At 40.9% G+C, this 15,299-nt stretch overlaps 2 protein-coding genes across 14 annotated transcripts in view; one reads left to right on the top strand and one right to left on the bottom strand.

Moving 5' to 3' along the window:
• LOC138172179 (stAR-related lipid transfer protein 6-like) overlaps positions 1–12,826 on the bottom strand; it is a 33,534-nt gene extending 20,708 nt beyond the window's left edge. The window contains exons 1-4 of one of the 4 annotated variants that reach the window (XM_069101862.1): positions 12,638–12,765; positions 12,157–12,516; positions 7,008–7,101; positions 6,781–6,830 (exon numbers count right to left, since the gene is read on the bottom strand). In XM_069101862.1, coding sequence (XP_068957963.1) covers positions 6,781–6,830; positions 7,008–7,097 — 140 coding nt within the window. In that variant the 5' untranslated portion in view covers positions 7,098–7,101; positions 12,157–12,516; positions 12,638–12,765. The other 3 variants (XM_069101873.1, XM_069101853.1, XM_069101846.1) reach the window with 3 other exon arrangements.
• Positions 12,641–15,299, top strand: part of LOC138172145 (lung adenoma susceptibility protein 2-like) — a 31,226-nt gene continuing 28,567 nt past the window's right edge. For 3 of the 10 annotated variants that reach the window (XR_011171065.1, XM_069101760.1, XM_069101816.1), the window contains exons 1-2: positions 12,980–13,223; positions 15,128–15,257. Coding sequence is in view for 1 of the 10 variants with exons in the window: in XM_069101833.1 (XP_068957934.1) it covers positions 13,199–13,223 (25 nt within the window). In the remaining 9 variants the exon portion in view is untranslated. Of the gene's footprint in view, positions 12,777–12,978; positions 13,471–13,793; positions 14,140–15,127; positions 15,258–15,299 lie in introns of those variants that run through there. The other 7 variants (XM_069101807.1, XM_069101825.1, XM_069101797.1 and 4 more) reach the window with 6 other exon arrangements.

Here is a 15,299-nt window from a genome sequence, read left to right as displayed (position 1 = left end):
AGAGGTTCTTATCCTGGGGTCTGCGAACTTATTTTTTTTTTAATATTTTTGTAACTATTTCAACATAAATGATTTTATTTATAGTCCTATGTATTTCAAACCATTATTCTGAGGAGTCCTTAGGCTTCACCAGACTGCCAAGGGGGCTCAGGATGCAAAAACTTTTTAAGAACCCCTCATCTAGAGAACTCATTTCCTTTAAAAGCAAGGGACACAGTATCCTTTTCACCCTATTTCCATCTTAGGGGTTCATAATGCCCATTAGAAAGAAGAGGCACATAAACATAAATAAGTAGCCTGTTGAAGAGATAGGAAGCACAGGGGGCATAAAAACTAAAAAGATGGTGCATTGTATCCATTCTCTGGAGGATGTTGCCAAGCCCTAAACTGCATACAGGTGTTTGACAGTAAATGTGGTAAGCAAGTTCCAACACAGAATTGGTAATCTGGTAGTATTATATTTTGCCACTAGAGGGAGGTGGTGCCAAGTCTACTGGGTATCTGAAACCATAGCAGAAGTGCCCCAAGGGCTTTCATCCCAAATTGCCAGGCAAGTGCTTTCCATATACTATATTTGAAACCAACTGGATTAAAGCCTTTGTGTTTTTTTTTTTTTTAAGCAATCGGGGTTAAGTAACTTGCTCAAGGTTACACGGCCAGGTGTTTCTGGGTGGGTGCTAAGTGTCTGAGCCCGGATTCGATCCCCAGGTCATCCCAACACTGGAGTTGGTGTTCTTACTTGCTGAGCCACCTGGCCGCCCCCAAAGCCTTTGTGTTTGAAATTGTTAAAGGTAATGAAGCATAATAAACAAAATTACTGTTGATTTTCCCCACCTCTGAACTACATTCCAGAAGGTAGTTTTCAAAGAATGTTATTTAAAGTTGCCAGCTTGCTGTTCAGGTCTCACAAAGACAACCTAGTAGCTGATTTGGCTGCACCTTAGCTGGAAGGACATAGTGAACATGTATAAATTCAGCAGTGGTGGCAGCTACCTCCATCAGCATCCTGTCTGCAGATTATCCAGGCCAATGGGTTAGTATCCCATTTGTTCTTAGGGAAAACTACTTTTTAATTTTGGGGGGTCATGTATTGATGGTAATATTTAAGAAAGGTAGGGCTGGTGAGAGAGTGGCTGAATTGAGGGACAAGAAGATTGCCCATACCCATATCCCTTTTCCTACTGGATATGCCCACAAGTCAGAAGGAAACAATAGCAACTACCAAACCAATAACTGGCCAAGTTGGCATCTGCAAAGGACTGATCTCCAATGAATTATGATTGATTGGTCTGGAGAATATAAGATGACACTAGTGTTTGCGAGTACAATTTACAGCTCAAAAAATGGTCCCTTTTCCTGCCAGGAGCAGGGATACTCACCAGCCATTTTGATAGGTTTCAGAGATCATAAAGTCTTCTAAAGCCTAATGGGACCTTAAAGATCATCTAGTCCTAATTATTCATTTTATAGATGAAGAAAGTGAGGTTTCAGAGAGATGCTCAAGGTCACCAGGTAATAAGCAGGGGAGCCAGGATTCGAACACAGGTCCCTCTGACTCCACACAGAGGGCTCTTTCTACCATACCATGGGGAAAGCTTAGAAAAAGGCTATTTCAGGGGTGGGGAACCTGTGGCCTCAAGGCCACATGTGTCCCTCTAAGTCGTTGGGTGCAGCCTTTTGGCTAAGTCCAACTTTGACAGAACAAATCCTTTTATTAAGAGGATTTATTAAGGGGATTTGTTCTATGAAGTTTGGATTCAGTCAAAGGGCTGCACTTGAGGACTAGAGGGTCACACCTTGCCTCGAGATTGCAGGTACACCACCCCTGGGCCACTATTCTCACATTTCAGTGTTTGATATAAACCATACTGGAATCTTCATTGCATTTAACTAATTCTCATAGCAGCTCTATGGAAGCAGGTTGGAGAAAGACAGAATTACAATTTTGCATATGGAAAGACTTCGCTACCTGCTTATATTCATACACAGAGTCAGTGATAGAGCTTAAATTAGAATACAAATGTATGTCCCCTGAACAGAAGTGTTTTCTCCTCTAGTTTGTTACATCTAAAGTTAAGTAGACTGTCAACTGCCAAATACTCATGTTAAATAAGGAAAACAGTAGCACAGGCATCGGAGAGTAATCCAAAAAGGCATCAGGACTTAGAATTAATTGAGCATTGAGTCACCTAGTACTTATTCTTTATTACACTTGGATATGGATTTGTATGACTTCCTGGGTAATCTGCAGAATTTCTAAGAAAATGATTAAGTCCTGATCAAAGAGTGGGAAAGCTCAACTTCCTTGCCTTCTTCCTTAGTCCACCATCAAGAAAAGGAGCAGGACTTTCCAGATCAAGACAAAGGACCATCCTGAGCTATGATAAGGTTGAGTTCTAGGTTCAACTCTCATTCATGGTCTCTCTGAGGCATAAGGGTAATTACCAGTAAGGGCTCTGGTTTAAAAGAACTACCTTGGTGTTCTTTTAGCCTAGTGTAAAGAAGGCACCTCAAACCTTTAATTCAATTTACTAGCACTTATTAAGTGTCCAGTATATGCAAGGCAATGTGCTGAGTGCTAGAGAGGTAAAGGTACAAATGAAACATCCTATGCCCTCAAGAAGCTTCAATTCTCCCTGAGGAGGAGGGGTTAGAGTTGGAAAGATATACACAATTAAGTCTAGGGCAAGGAAATTTGAAAAACAAAGATATGAGGGAGAGAATACAAACAGGACCTTGAAGGAGGTGATATCTGAGCTAATAAGGGAAGACCATGATTCTGAGATGTAGAAATGTGGAGGAAGTTTATTGCAGGCATTGGGGACAACTCTTTTCAGCCTACTCATCCAAAAAGATTTGATTTAGTTGAGTAAAACACGACCTTCCAACAACGTAGTTTCTCCAAGCATGTGAGTTCATAAAAGATTCCTCAGCAGAGCTAACAACAGAGCTGTTCAGTGACCTGCTGATTACAAGTGGAGCATAAGATGGGTAAATAGATGCCTGTCAAACGTCTGTCACTATTGTGGCTGTTGTTATAGGTCCAGTGTTGAGTCCAAATGGAAAGGAAGTCCTGATAGCTGGAGAGGTCCACCAGATGTTTCTGGTTGTAGATAACATTGTGCTGATCTCATCAAGTCCCAGAACAACACAGAGCCTCCTAAATGAGATCCATAAATGCTTAAAAGAGTTCAGCCATAACCATCCATCCACACAGGAAAAAACAAGAGCATGTCGGGACTATCATACGTAGGTGGCTGAGATGCCTGTAGAACTGGTCATTAAGATCTTGAACAGATACTGTAGATGATGAAATCATTATCTACTCAAGACTGAACAGGAGGAAGGGAAGACTGTTGGCTGCATTGCCTTTGGCATAATGGACAGCACTTTCAATGACCTCAAGCTTTCCTCTGAAACAAAAATTCTATCTTTTTTAACACCAGTATCCTTCCAGTGAAGCTTTGTGGTGTGGTGGATAGAATACTGGGTCTGGAGTCTAGAATATCTGAGTTCAGATATAATCTCCGACACTTAATAGCTGTGTGACCCTAGACAAGTCACTTGATCTTTGTCTACTTCAGCAATCTTATCTATAAAATGGGGACCATATGAGCACCTACTTCCCAGGGTTGTTCTGAGAATCAGAATCTTTTATGAACTCACATATACTGGGGAAACTACTTTGTTGGAGGGGAGCCTTTAAGGTCGTGTTTCACTCAACCAAATAAGATCCTTTTTTAATCAGTGGGCTGAAAAGAGCTGTCTCCTTGGCCTGGAATCAGATCTGAGACAATAGTTGTAAAGGGTTTCACAAACCTTAAAGCATAGCTGAATACGTACAAGGCAACATGCTAGGGGCTGGGGACCTAAAGATGCAACTGAAACAGTGAATGCCCTAAACGCTTTAGCTCACAATCCAACATCATCATCACTATTGTTCGCACTGTTATTATCAGTCATTTCAGTCACGTCCAACTCTTTGTGACCCCATCTGAGGTTTTCTTGGCAAAGATCCTGGAGTGGTTTGCTGTTTCCTTCTCCAGCTCATTTTACAGATGAGGGAACTGAGGCAAACAGGGCTCATGACTTATCCAGGGTCACACAAATAGTAAAGTGTCTGAGGACAGAATTAAACTCAGGTCTTCCTGACTCCAGGCTCAGCATTTTATCCACTGCACCACCTAGCTGTTCTAGCTGGTATCTTATTATCATTTCATACCACAATCTCTGAGGAATCAAGAGTCTGGGTCAATTCAAAGGCCAAGAGGAGAGCCAAAGTGGGGACAAAGAGATTTCAGCACATTATCAACAATAAACTATCCACAAACAGTGGCATAAAAGTTGTCACTGAAGAGACAGATGCCTGACCAGCAAAGATGGGCAACTAAGTAGAGAGAGCATGAGGTATGACCATCCATAGGTGTGCTCCACTGGTATTCATATGTCAAGAGATCTAGAGAAAGGCCCAGAGCATTTGGGATAGATCCTCTATGGAGGATGTACAGGAGAACCTGGAAAAGAACTAGTGTCAGATCAATTTCATTTTCTATGTGAAATTTTCCACCTGAAAAAAATAAGTCCACTTTTTGTCCAATTGATGAAAATATTAAATTGGAACAATCATTAATATCCTCTCTAAATTTCTTTAATATGAAACTGAAAATGTGAAGGATATATGCTGTGCCAACCTTCCTTATATTATCTTTCCTAAGATTTTCATGAAGTTTTTGGGGAAAAAAAAGAAAATTTCCTTAGTTTTAAGTGTCTATGAAATTATTTATATTCACATTTTCAGTTTTATATTAAGGAAATTTAGAGATGATACTAACCAAGCACTGAACTATCATTTTTGCCAGTTTCTGATGTATAAATGCTTATGACTGAAATTTTAACTTTGGCTCTCTTTAGCTGGTTCAAGCTGGCTCTATGATTTTAAACGGAAGGTTCTTTGAGAAAGGGGACTGACTCTTACATGTTCTTGTATGCAACACAGTGTCTCATTCAAATATTTGGTGAATGAAGGAGAGAATAAAGTAATTATACTCAGGGCTGTCTTGGTACATAAGTCAAGTAGGCTAGTATTTATATTGTTGTGATTTAAAAACGCAAGCTGCGCCTCCCTCCCCCACCCCTTTCCTTGGCAAAGTCCCACTGGGTATAGAAGAAAGAACACTGGGTCTAGTATTGGGAGACTTGGATTCAAGTCTAACCTTCACCTCTTATGAGTTTGTATGGAATCAGTGATGTTCCTTTATACCACTTACATCACTTTATACCAGACTTAGATCTGCTTTCACCTTTGTTCAATAGCCATATTACTATCACAACATAACAGAATGGTTTAGGGGGGAGGGGGATGGCAAAGTCCTATATAAATGTGAATTATTACTACTACTACCACTACCACTACTACTACTACCACTATTACAACTACTACTACCACTATTACAACTACTACTACCACTATTACAACCACTACTACCACTATTACTACTACTACTACTACCACTACCACTACTACCATTATTACTACTACTACTACTACCACCACTACCACTACTACCACTATTACTACTACTACTACCACTACCACCATTACTACTACCACTACCACTACTACTACTCCACTACCACTATTACTACTACTACTACTACCACTATTACTACTACTACTACCTGGTTCTAAAATTCCTACTGTTAATGTTTCTTACAAAATATTTTATAAAATACATTATTAGATTCTTACAACAATTCTGCGAAGTAGTATTACAAGTGTTCTTGGCTCCATTTTATAGAGAGAGGGTAAATTATTTGTCCAGTCACAAAACTGATATTAAACCTCTGAGATTTAAACTTTCAAGTCCAAATTTAGCGAGTTTTTTTGTTTTGTTTTATTTTTGTAACATCATAATGACTCTTGAACTATCATCTCTAGAAGACCACAGTTAAAATAAATGCACCTGGGCCTCTAGCTCTTTCCTATAAACAGAAAATGATTTATTCATTTAGCTAGCTAATAACTTGAAACCAAGAGAGGGGACATGGTATGTGACAGATAAATATCAATGGAGTAGATTGTGTCTGATAAAGGATAAAATGCAAAAACTTTGGACAAAGCATAGTTGAAAAAGGACAAAGTCTCAAAAAGGAGAAAGATGTGAATGAATACAAACCTAACCTGCTTAATTTTAAAATCTGAACTCATATTAATGTGATATAGTTATGTGGTACCTTTTATAATAAATGATTGAGGAACTCTAAATATGTGGTTGAAAATGTCAAGTCTGACCATTTCTCTGGAGTCTTTGTGTTGAAACCATCTGTCCTTGCATGATCAAACAATGAAATTTGCCTTAAAAACATCTTATAGAAAAATAAAATCAGATGATGCAGGTTTTCTTTTCTAATGCTTCATATAATGGAAGGCATCCATAAAGCAGGTAACAGTGGGAGTCTAACTCCGGAAAAGGAAAAAAAAAACAATTAAACCTTAACTATGTACAATTACTTTTGAAAGTAGCAATTCTTATATAAATGGTCTGTCAAAAGGTTTTTTTTTTCCCTCCTCTGAAAATAAATGACTGGAAAATATAATTTAAGTTTGTTTTCTTAGTGACCCTTTTAAAAAATAGTGATTTTATAATTCACTTTTTACCATCTGACCTCCATCACATGACTTATGTTTACAAAACAGCTCTGGATTCCACTTATATCATTGCTATTACATTTTTAAAACTGCAAATATCATTACTGCAAATAAATAATTGAAGTACTCACAAATGTCCATCGTAATTTCTAGAAGGCTTCCAGGAAACTGTTATCTTTTTCTCAAAGGGGAATAAAAATCCACAAAATAAATTAGCTGTCAGGTACAAAAACAAAAACAAAACACAAACACAAACACATCTCTTTCTGTTTGTTACAAGAAAAAACATTTTTAAAAGTCTTTACGATGAATGTATATATCATAAAATCTCTTGAAATATAGTAACTTGTTTTCTTACTGAAGTTTTAGTCACTTTCCAGCCCGATGTATCTCGGCTGAATGCTAAAACCTCTTGGGAGACTTCATCAGCAAGTTTTTTAAAGTCCATCTATCTGCAAAGTTTTAAAAACAAATGATTGGTAGAAGAAACTCATATACAAAGAAATGAAAATATTCCAGTTATGTTGCTCTTTGCTCCTTACTAATCCACTGCATTTTGAACAATATAATCAAGCCGCCCTTTTCTGTGTCTATTTCCTATATAAGGCAGTCATCACAGTCTTATCTGGGTGTGAGGAATTCAATTCAGTTCCATATCCACATGGTACCAATCGAAAGCTAAAATAAGCATGTTTAACTATAATTTTCTCTTTCTTTACCTTAAACACCTAACATTTCAAAGATACTAATTCTATATCTCATTCCAGCCTCTGGTTTTCTAGTCTTCCCTCACATTCCTTTTGATGATTTTTAAAAATAGTGGGTGAGGTTTAAAAAAAGCATTTTAACCTCAGTCAGTTCATGTGCAGGCCTAGCATTGACTCACATACAATCTTTGTAATTTAATTACTTAATAATTACTAGAGTTTGAAGAACAATAGGTCTCGTGTCCAGTAGCAGAAATAAGAGGATGGAGTAAATTTGTAGCAATGGTAAGCTCTTTAAACAAAAACTATTGTTCTTCATATACAAGTAATGCTAACATGCTTTTGAGTGCTTTTTCACCCATCAGTGATGATGGATTTATTCATCACAAACACTGAATATCTATTGAACTCCTACTATGCACAAGACACCTTTACAGATGTTGGGGCAAGGGACTTCTGCATGAAGTCTTTCCTGATCCCCCAACTCCTAGTCTCTCCCTCCAAGACTACCTTGTATTTATCTAATTTGTATGCATGTATGTGTATGTATATATATATATATATACACATATACGGATATATGTGTATTAACTTTATATTTTGTGTTTTATATGGGTGTGGATACACATGCATACACACATTCATTCTTATATACCCTTATATTTCTCCCCCATTACTGTGAACAGGGAGAGTTTCTTTCTTTGTACTTGTATCCCCAGCACCTTGTTCAGTGCTTGGCACAAAGCGGGTGCTTAATATTTCCCACTTGATTGAAACATCACATACATTTCTGCCTTGGCAAAAGCCAACATATATTATACTGCAGTTACGTACAGTTCTGACAAAATGAGGAAGGAATAACAATAATAAGAGTAATTCTGTTTAAATTAACTACTCTGGCTAACTTGCCTCTTATATTTGGCCTCTGCCAGTTAATCTTCTCCTGGCAACTACCTTTGCCTCAGACTGCTCTCCTTTTATGATCTTCAAATTCTCATCCCTAGATAACTCTCACTATCTGATTCCCTTGATCTTACTCTAGGGCTTCTGAATGTTATTGGAGAAAGTCCTGAAACTGACCTGATTTCACCCATTACAAATTCATGGTACATAACCCTGACTGTGCTCCACAATCCTGTTCTAGTCTATTGGCTTCTTATACCATTCCTCACTGCAATTATTTGAAACATTTGCTTTTCTCTTCTTGCTCCCAAATACCGCCCCCCCACCTTAACTCCATGTGACCCTACCACTTGGAAGAGAATTATCTAGTTTCCCTTCTCTATTCCTCTAATCTTCTCAACTGCATCACCTACTTTTTCTTTGTCCTCTCCACTCATAAAAGAGGTAAGATCTCTCTACCTCTCCCCTCATTCCATTCCCTTCTGACTTCTTCAAGACTGTTCCATCATTCTCTACTACACATCTACAATCTGTTTTTCAAATGGATACTTTCCACTTGCTTACAAACATACTCCCCTCTCCCTAATTCAAGGAAGGAAGGAAGGAAAGAAAAAAGGGGGAGAGGGGGAGGGAGGAGAGGGAGGGAGAGAGAGAGAGAGAGAGAAAGGAAGGAAGGAAGATGGGGGGAGAAGGTCTTCCTTTGACTTATACCCTTCTATCTCTTGCCTTCCTTTCACTTCCAAACTACTGGTGAAAATTTTTTATACTTGCTTCCTATTCTTCCTCACTACTCAATTTCTCCTCAAATCCTTTCAATCTGGCTTTCACCCCTAGCAGTCTTCTGAAATTGCTCTCAAATGTCACAAAAACTTTCTGATTCCCCCCTTTCAGTCCTTATCCTCCTCATATGAAGCTTTTGACCATTCCTTTTTCTCTATATATTCTGGCATCCATAGGCTTCAGACATTATACTCTCCTGGTTCTACTCCTCATTCTATTAACAACTATTTTTCCTTTTATTTGAACCTATAATGTAGGTGTTCCCTAAAAGTCTGTCCTCAGCCCCCCTCTTTTCTTTCTTCATTCACTCCTGGCAATCTCACTCTTTCAGTCTCTGTCTCTGCAGAATACTCCCAAATCACATTCTGCTGCTGACCTTTCTCCTGACATCCAGACCCACAACTCCAAATCGCTAACATCTTAACCTAGATGTCCCTCCAATTCCTTAAATTCAGTGCATTTAGATGTGTTCCTCAAAAACCGTTACTACTTCTGACTTCACTGTCTGTGGCAAAACATGAATACCCTTGTCTCCTGGAATTATATTTGATTTTTCCCTCTTGCCCACCTTTTGAAGGTAATCCGTTACCAAGTCCTTTGGATTCCATCTCTGAAACATCCCTTCCTTCATCTTGATTCTCACTCTGACCACTGCAGTACAAAGTCTCAGTACTGTCTATTTGCTCAGAGCTGGGGGTGGGAAGCCTGCGGCTTCAAGGCCACATGTGGCCCTCTAGGCCCTCAAGTGCAACCCTTTAATTGAATCCAAACTTCACAGAACCAATCTCCCTAACAAAAGGACTTGTTCTGTAAAACTTGGACTCACCCAAGGACCTAGAAGGCCACATGTGGCCTCAAGGCCCCCCTCACCACCCCACACTATTGCAAAATCCTAACTGGTCCTCTTGCTCTGCTTTCTGCTGCCTCAGTCATCCTTCATATCAGTGCCAAAACAATTTTTCTTTTGCCTACATCACATTAAGTCTCTGCTCAAAAAGCTTCAAGAGGCTCTCTATTTTCTACAAAGTTTAAATTCCTTTGCATGGTGCTCGAGGTATTACTCTCTGTTGTCACCCTGTCTTTCCAACTTTATCTTGTAATATTACACTCTATGTATCCTGTGCTACTGAAGCCACAGGGTACAATTCTCTGTCCCTCAATCCCCGAGTTCTCATGCCTGCATATCTTAGCCCATGCTATCCCCTATTTGGAATGTCCTTCTTTGCCTGTTGAATTTCCTACCTAGCTTGTAAAGCCCAATTCAAATGTCTTCACACCCTTTGGTAGGAACAGTTTTATTTTTCCCCTTGGCAAACTAACACTGACAATTTGTTTTGTACTTTTCTGATGTACTTATCATGTTATAGTATTATATATTATAATCATCTGCATTTGTGTCTTATTTTTCTACCAAAATGGAGGCTTCATGACTTAGGAGATCATGTATTATCTAACCCCTTTCCACTTCCAGTTAACCTAACATAGTGCTTTGCATATAGTAGGTGTTTAATAAATATTTGCTTTACCAAATTTCCAGTAGCTGTTAAGGATATGTATTATGAATTTCTACAAGTTTTACATATTTCTCTAAATTAAAAATCAACCTATTTTGATGAATTCATTTTTACTATGTTTGATCATTTCTTTTGTATTCTGGTTTTCTAAAATAAAGAAATTATTCCATTATTTGCAACTTAAACCCTAGTTGGGGTGGACATTTACATGCATTTACAATGAGGCTTTGTTGACATTTGTTGTTTGTGCTTCCTCTGGAAGGGAACCAGGGACATCAGGAGGCTGATGTCTAGACTTGTGAGTAAGTTGGATTTCAGGGAGGCAGAACTGGGCAAAGTCATTGTCTTCTCTCTTTTCTCCAAGGTCCTCTGAGTCCAGGGGTAAGAGATAGATCTGGACAACTGGAAATGACCCCCAATGCAGGGGGAGCCCATGGCCTTTTTAACCTATGGTCTTTCCCAGCCCTCATTTTATCTGAGGCAAGAACCATTCAGTGATTTAAGGATAGATAAAAAATGAGGCAAAAGATGACCTAGTTTTCCTACTAAAAAAAATAACATAAAATGCAGCTGAGAGGGGAAGACCCTCAGGGTTTCGAGCTAGAATAAAAACAATTGCTTTTTACAATCTTTCTGAGCCATAGGAACCCAAACAATGACCAAAAGAGGCTTGGGCTGGGACCTACTGTTGGCCAATCATTGGGAGCCAGAATGATTTGGATGTAAGGCAGTCAAGTAACGACATTTGAATCTTAAGAGGTTTTATCAAAATCCTGGTTTTCCAGTGCTGTATTTCAAGATATCATAAATGAAACTCCATGGAACAAAAGATTTAATTGTTCCAGTTTTTTTTTTTCAATGATAGAATAACGCAGGGAGAGAAAAAAAAATCAAGCCTATAAAATAAACCCCAAGATATCTTGTGAGGTTTCAGTGATCAAAATTTATAAACCTGTAGGCAGAGCATCCTGTACAGGTAAGGGTATGATTCCCCATGTGGAGAGAGGGAGAGGAGGAAGAGGAAGAATGAAAGGGAGGGAGACAGGAAGGATGGAAGGAAAGAAGGAAGGAATGACTCAAGAGGAGTAAGGATATGAAAGGGGTGAGACATGGCAGTCCTACTGATTACAAAATTCAATGAAGAGCTCATTATATCATGAACTCTAAAAAGAGTGTATGGGAAAATTTTAAAATCAAATTTACAGGAAAGATCTTTTGGGAAATCCTTAAACAATAAAATGCTTAATACAATCTCTTTAAAACGTTATTTAAAGTTAAAATAAACTCAAAATCACATCATTGACTTACATTTTCACATATTTGACAAACTTTGTTCTTTGAACATTGGCTAATAAGAGTGTGTGTGTATACATATGTATATGTATAGGTGTATATATGTGTATGTATAGGTACACATCTATATACATGTACATCCAATAGATGTCGAATAGAATGTATATGCATATATACTGATATGGAGAGGCATCACTTTGGACTTGAGAGAATTACCAAATAGAGAATAAAAGGATAAAAAAAATGTAATCAAAGCTATCTGATTCTATTATCAGTCAGAGGAGAAGGGTAAAACTACATTTTGTTTTACCTGGTAGTATTTATGTTGGACCAGCTGAAATTTACCCGTATTTATCGGAAATCAAGGGTAATCTTTCCAAGTTTAGTGACCGGAAAGAAGCTTCAAATTTGACTATCAACACCATCTGAAGCTAGACAGCTCCCCCACCTTCCCTCTTCAACATGCACTGTTTTGTAATGCAGCTTTTGAATCAACGTTTGGCACAATCCCTCTTCTGACAGGCCCGTGACTCCGATCTGAGCTTGGGATAGTCATCATTCCCTGGGAGTCAGCTTCTCCAAGGCGGTTACGGAAAATCCAGCACCAACCACTCTCCTTCAGGGCTGGTTCCACCTTGCCAGGCAAGATTCAGGCCGGAGAGCTCGATGCCTAGGGAAAGGGCGGGGCGAGCGGGGAGGAGCAGGGAGAAGGTGGGGGTGGGGTGTTGGGTATCCCACGGAAGGGGGGTCAGTGAGACCAAGGTGTGGGGAAGGAGGAAGCTGAGGCTCACCTGGACGAAGGGGCTGCAGGGCTGAGACTCTGCTGGGCAGCAGCGGCAGCGGCAGCTCTAGAGCCCTAGGGTCCCCCTCACTCACCTCTTCCCTTCACACAGACCCTGAGGAAGGGCCCGTCTCCGGCCGAGCTGGATGGTGAGTCGCGGTGATGGAAAAGAGCCGAGAATGAGCTGGAGGAGGGGAGGAGGGCAGAGCCGGTGGTAGCGGTCCAGAACCGCCCCCACCAATGCAAGAGGGTGGAGGTGAGGCGGGGTAGGGGGATGGGGGGGATAAAACTACAACTCCCAGAAGGCGCCGCGCCTAACAGCCACATGTGTGGCTACCCCACATCTTCTCCTAGTCTCACACCCTCTCGCCCCCCGCGCATGCGTGCAGCCCGAGCTCCAACTCGGAGGCCGGTTTGAAAAGAAAGGGCGGGCGACGCGCCGCCCTCCGCTGTGACGGGGCCGCGAGGGGCGATCGCAGGGGTTTTGCGTCGCTCCCGCCCCGGACCCGTGGATGCCCAGAGCATCGGGTTGGGGTTACGGAAGTGGGTCCCGTTTTGCGTAGTCCCGTCGATGGGGCCCGGCCACGACCGAGGAGGTGGGCTGGCGACGACCGCGCCCTGAGGCCGCAGCTTGCGGGGCTCCCCGGGGACTGGAGGGACGAGGAAGAGGAGGGGGCGGGCACCGGAGACAGACGCCCAGGGCCGGGCCGGGGGAGGACGGTGAGAGCCGGGGGTGGGGGGCGGGCCCCCGGGTCCCCGGGTCCCGTTTGGGAGGATGGAGAAGGGCGGAAGTAGGTCAGATTGGAGACTGACTCAGAGCTGCGCACGCGCGGAACCTTCCCGGTAAGGGCTGTGCGGGGGGAGATGAGTCATCCGGGGTCCGGGAGGTGGGGGTAGCGATTGCGAGGAGTCTCTGGAGTTAAGAAACACACCGGGAAGGACGAGTTAGTCTTGTCCGAACCCCGAAATTGTATTAAACCGCGTTGCTTAACTCGCGGCTTTCCTTGTGTTCGCGGAAATTTTCCTAGAAATCATTTTACATTGAAGTCAACGCAAGTAATAGCGATTATTTAGCACATATTTGCGCTTTCCGAAAAGAGTGATTCCACGGAAAATAATTCTGAAGGAATGCGTGAAACCCCGCTTTCCTTCCATTCCTTGGGCAGTGGCGTGTCACGGGCGCTCTGTGCACGGACTAGTGAGGAACTGTCCGTCAGGTTCCCCGATGTCCGGGGAGCGCTCTGGTCAGTCCGCCCCGCCCCCTCCCGAAAACGTCACGTGACGGGGCTCCCCCGCCGGGACACGGGAGCAGCACCTGGAGAGGCTGGTAAAAGCGGGCGGGGCGCCGGGCGCCTTAGGGGGCCGCCTCCCTCCTGCGGCTCCGTGCCTCCGGAGGGCAGGGAAACCGGCAGCGGGACTTCCCCCCTGGGCCCCGCCACACTGATTCCGGGTCCTGGACGTGATCTCTGTCCGCGAGGCAGCTGCGGCTTGGTTTTCTACTCTGTTAGCCAGGTATTATGTGTGTGTGTGTATATATATATATATATATATATATAATCCAGTTTGGGGCCTTTTTAATAAAAAGTAAATGATTATTAATATAGTTTTATAAGAAACAAACATCCCCTTATAAAACATTTAGATTTATAAGAAAGCATTTTATAAGAAACATTTAATAAGTGATTAATACAAGGAAATAAATTCTATTTATTTTAGTTTTACAACACAAGCGGATATAATTGCTAAAAGTTAAGTTCCTTTGCATTTTGTACAGCACATTTGTTACTATATTATAAATAGAATAACATTAAACTCTGAGATGATAACTTCATTTTTTCCCTGAGGTACCATAAGTACTGTTAGTGCTGTAAGGTTGACAGGGATTATCTCTTTCTTTTAGGAGTGGAAAAGAGTTAAATGAGTTTATTCCTAAAATACTTAAACTCCCTTGAAGGGAAGCAACATCAACATTAACTTAAGCACTGAAAAAAGTTGGAGCAGGTCGCATTGATTGAAAGGATACCTCTGAAAGATAAAGGGAAAGATTCACTCTGTATATATTTTGTATGTAGACAGTTATTTTCATGTTATCTCCTAATGTGAGCTCCTTGAAGGTTGGGGCCCTATTTTTTAATCTCCAGTGATTAGCACAGTCCTTGGCACATGGAGTTTAACAAATGTTCGTTTACTTACTGATGACTAGAAAGAAACATTTTTTAAAAATTACTTTTCATGGCTAGTTAGTTTTATGTAAAGGGCAACTGTTTAATGGTGTGGTTTCCACAAATAGGTAGCATATGTTTTATAATTCTTTAAGTTAAAAAACAGACCTGCTATGTATGCAAGTAAAAAATTTTTAAACAATGGCGGTTTGTCACTATGGAGAAAACCGCTAGCACAAATTACATTGATAATAGGAAAGCACTTCTCCCTCTCCCCATTCCTTTCAGTGACCGCTAATAAAACCTAAGGAAATGGAAATTTTAAACTATCTTTATAGCTTCTCTTATGACACTGGGCTTGGTCGATATTGAAAGGAGACCTGGATTCCACAGCCTGCTTGGCCTTTAAGAAATTGTGACCCTGCAAAAGCTTTTTGACTTCAGTATTACACTCCAAAAAAAATGAAGGTAACACTCTCTCTCTCTCTCTCTCTCTCTCTCTCTGTCTCT

The sequence above is a fragment of the Petaurus breviceps genome, unplaced genomic scaffold (assembly GCF_028583685.1).
Source record: "Petaurus breviceps papuanus isolate PSGF00001 unplaced genomic scaffold, PetGlider_PUasm1.0 128, whole genome shotgun sequence".
NCBI lineage: Eukaryota > Metazoa > Chordata > Mammalia > Diprotodontia > Petauridae > Petaurus > Petaurus breviceps.
Note: the sequence above shows the minus strand (reverse complement) of the source record. Positions and strands in the feature narration are given on the sequence as shown.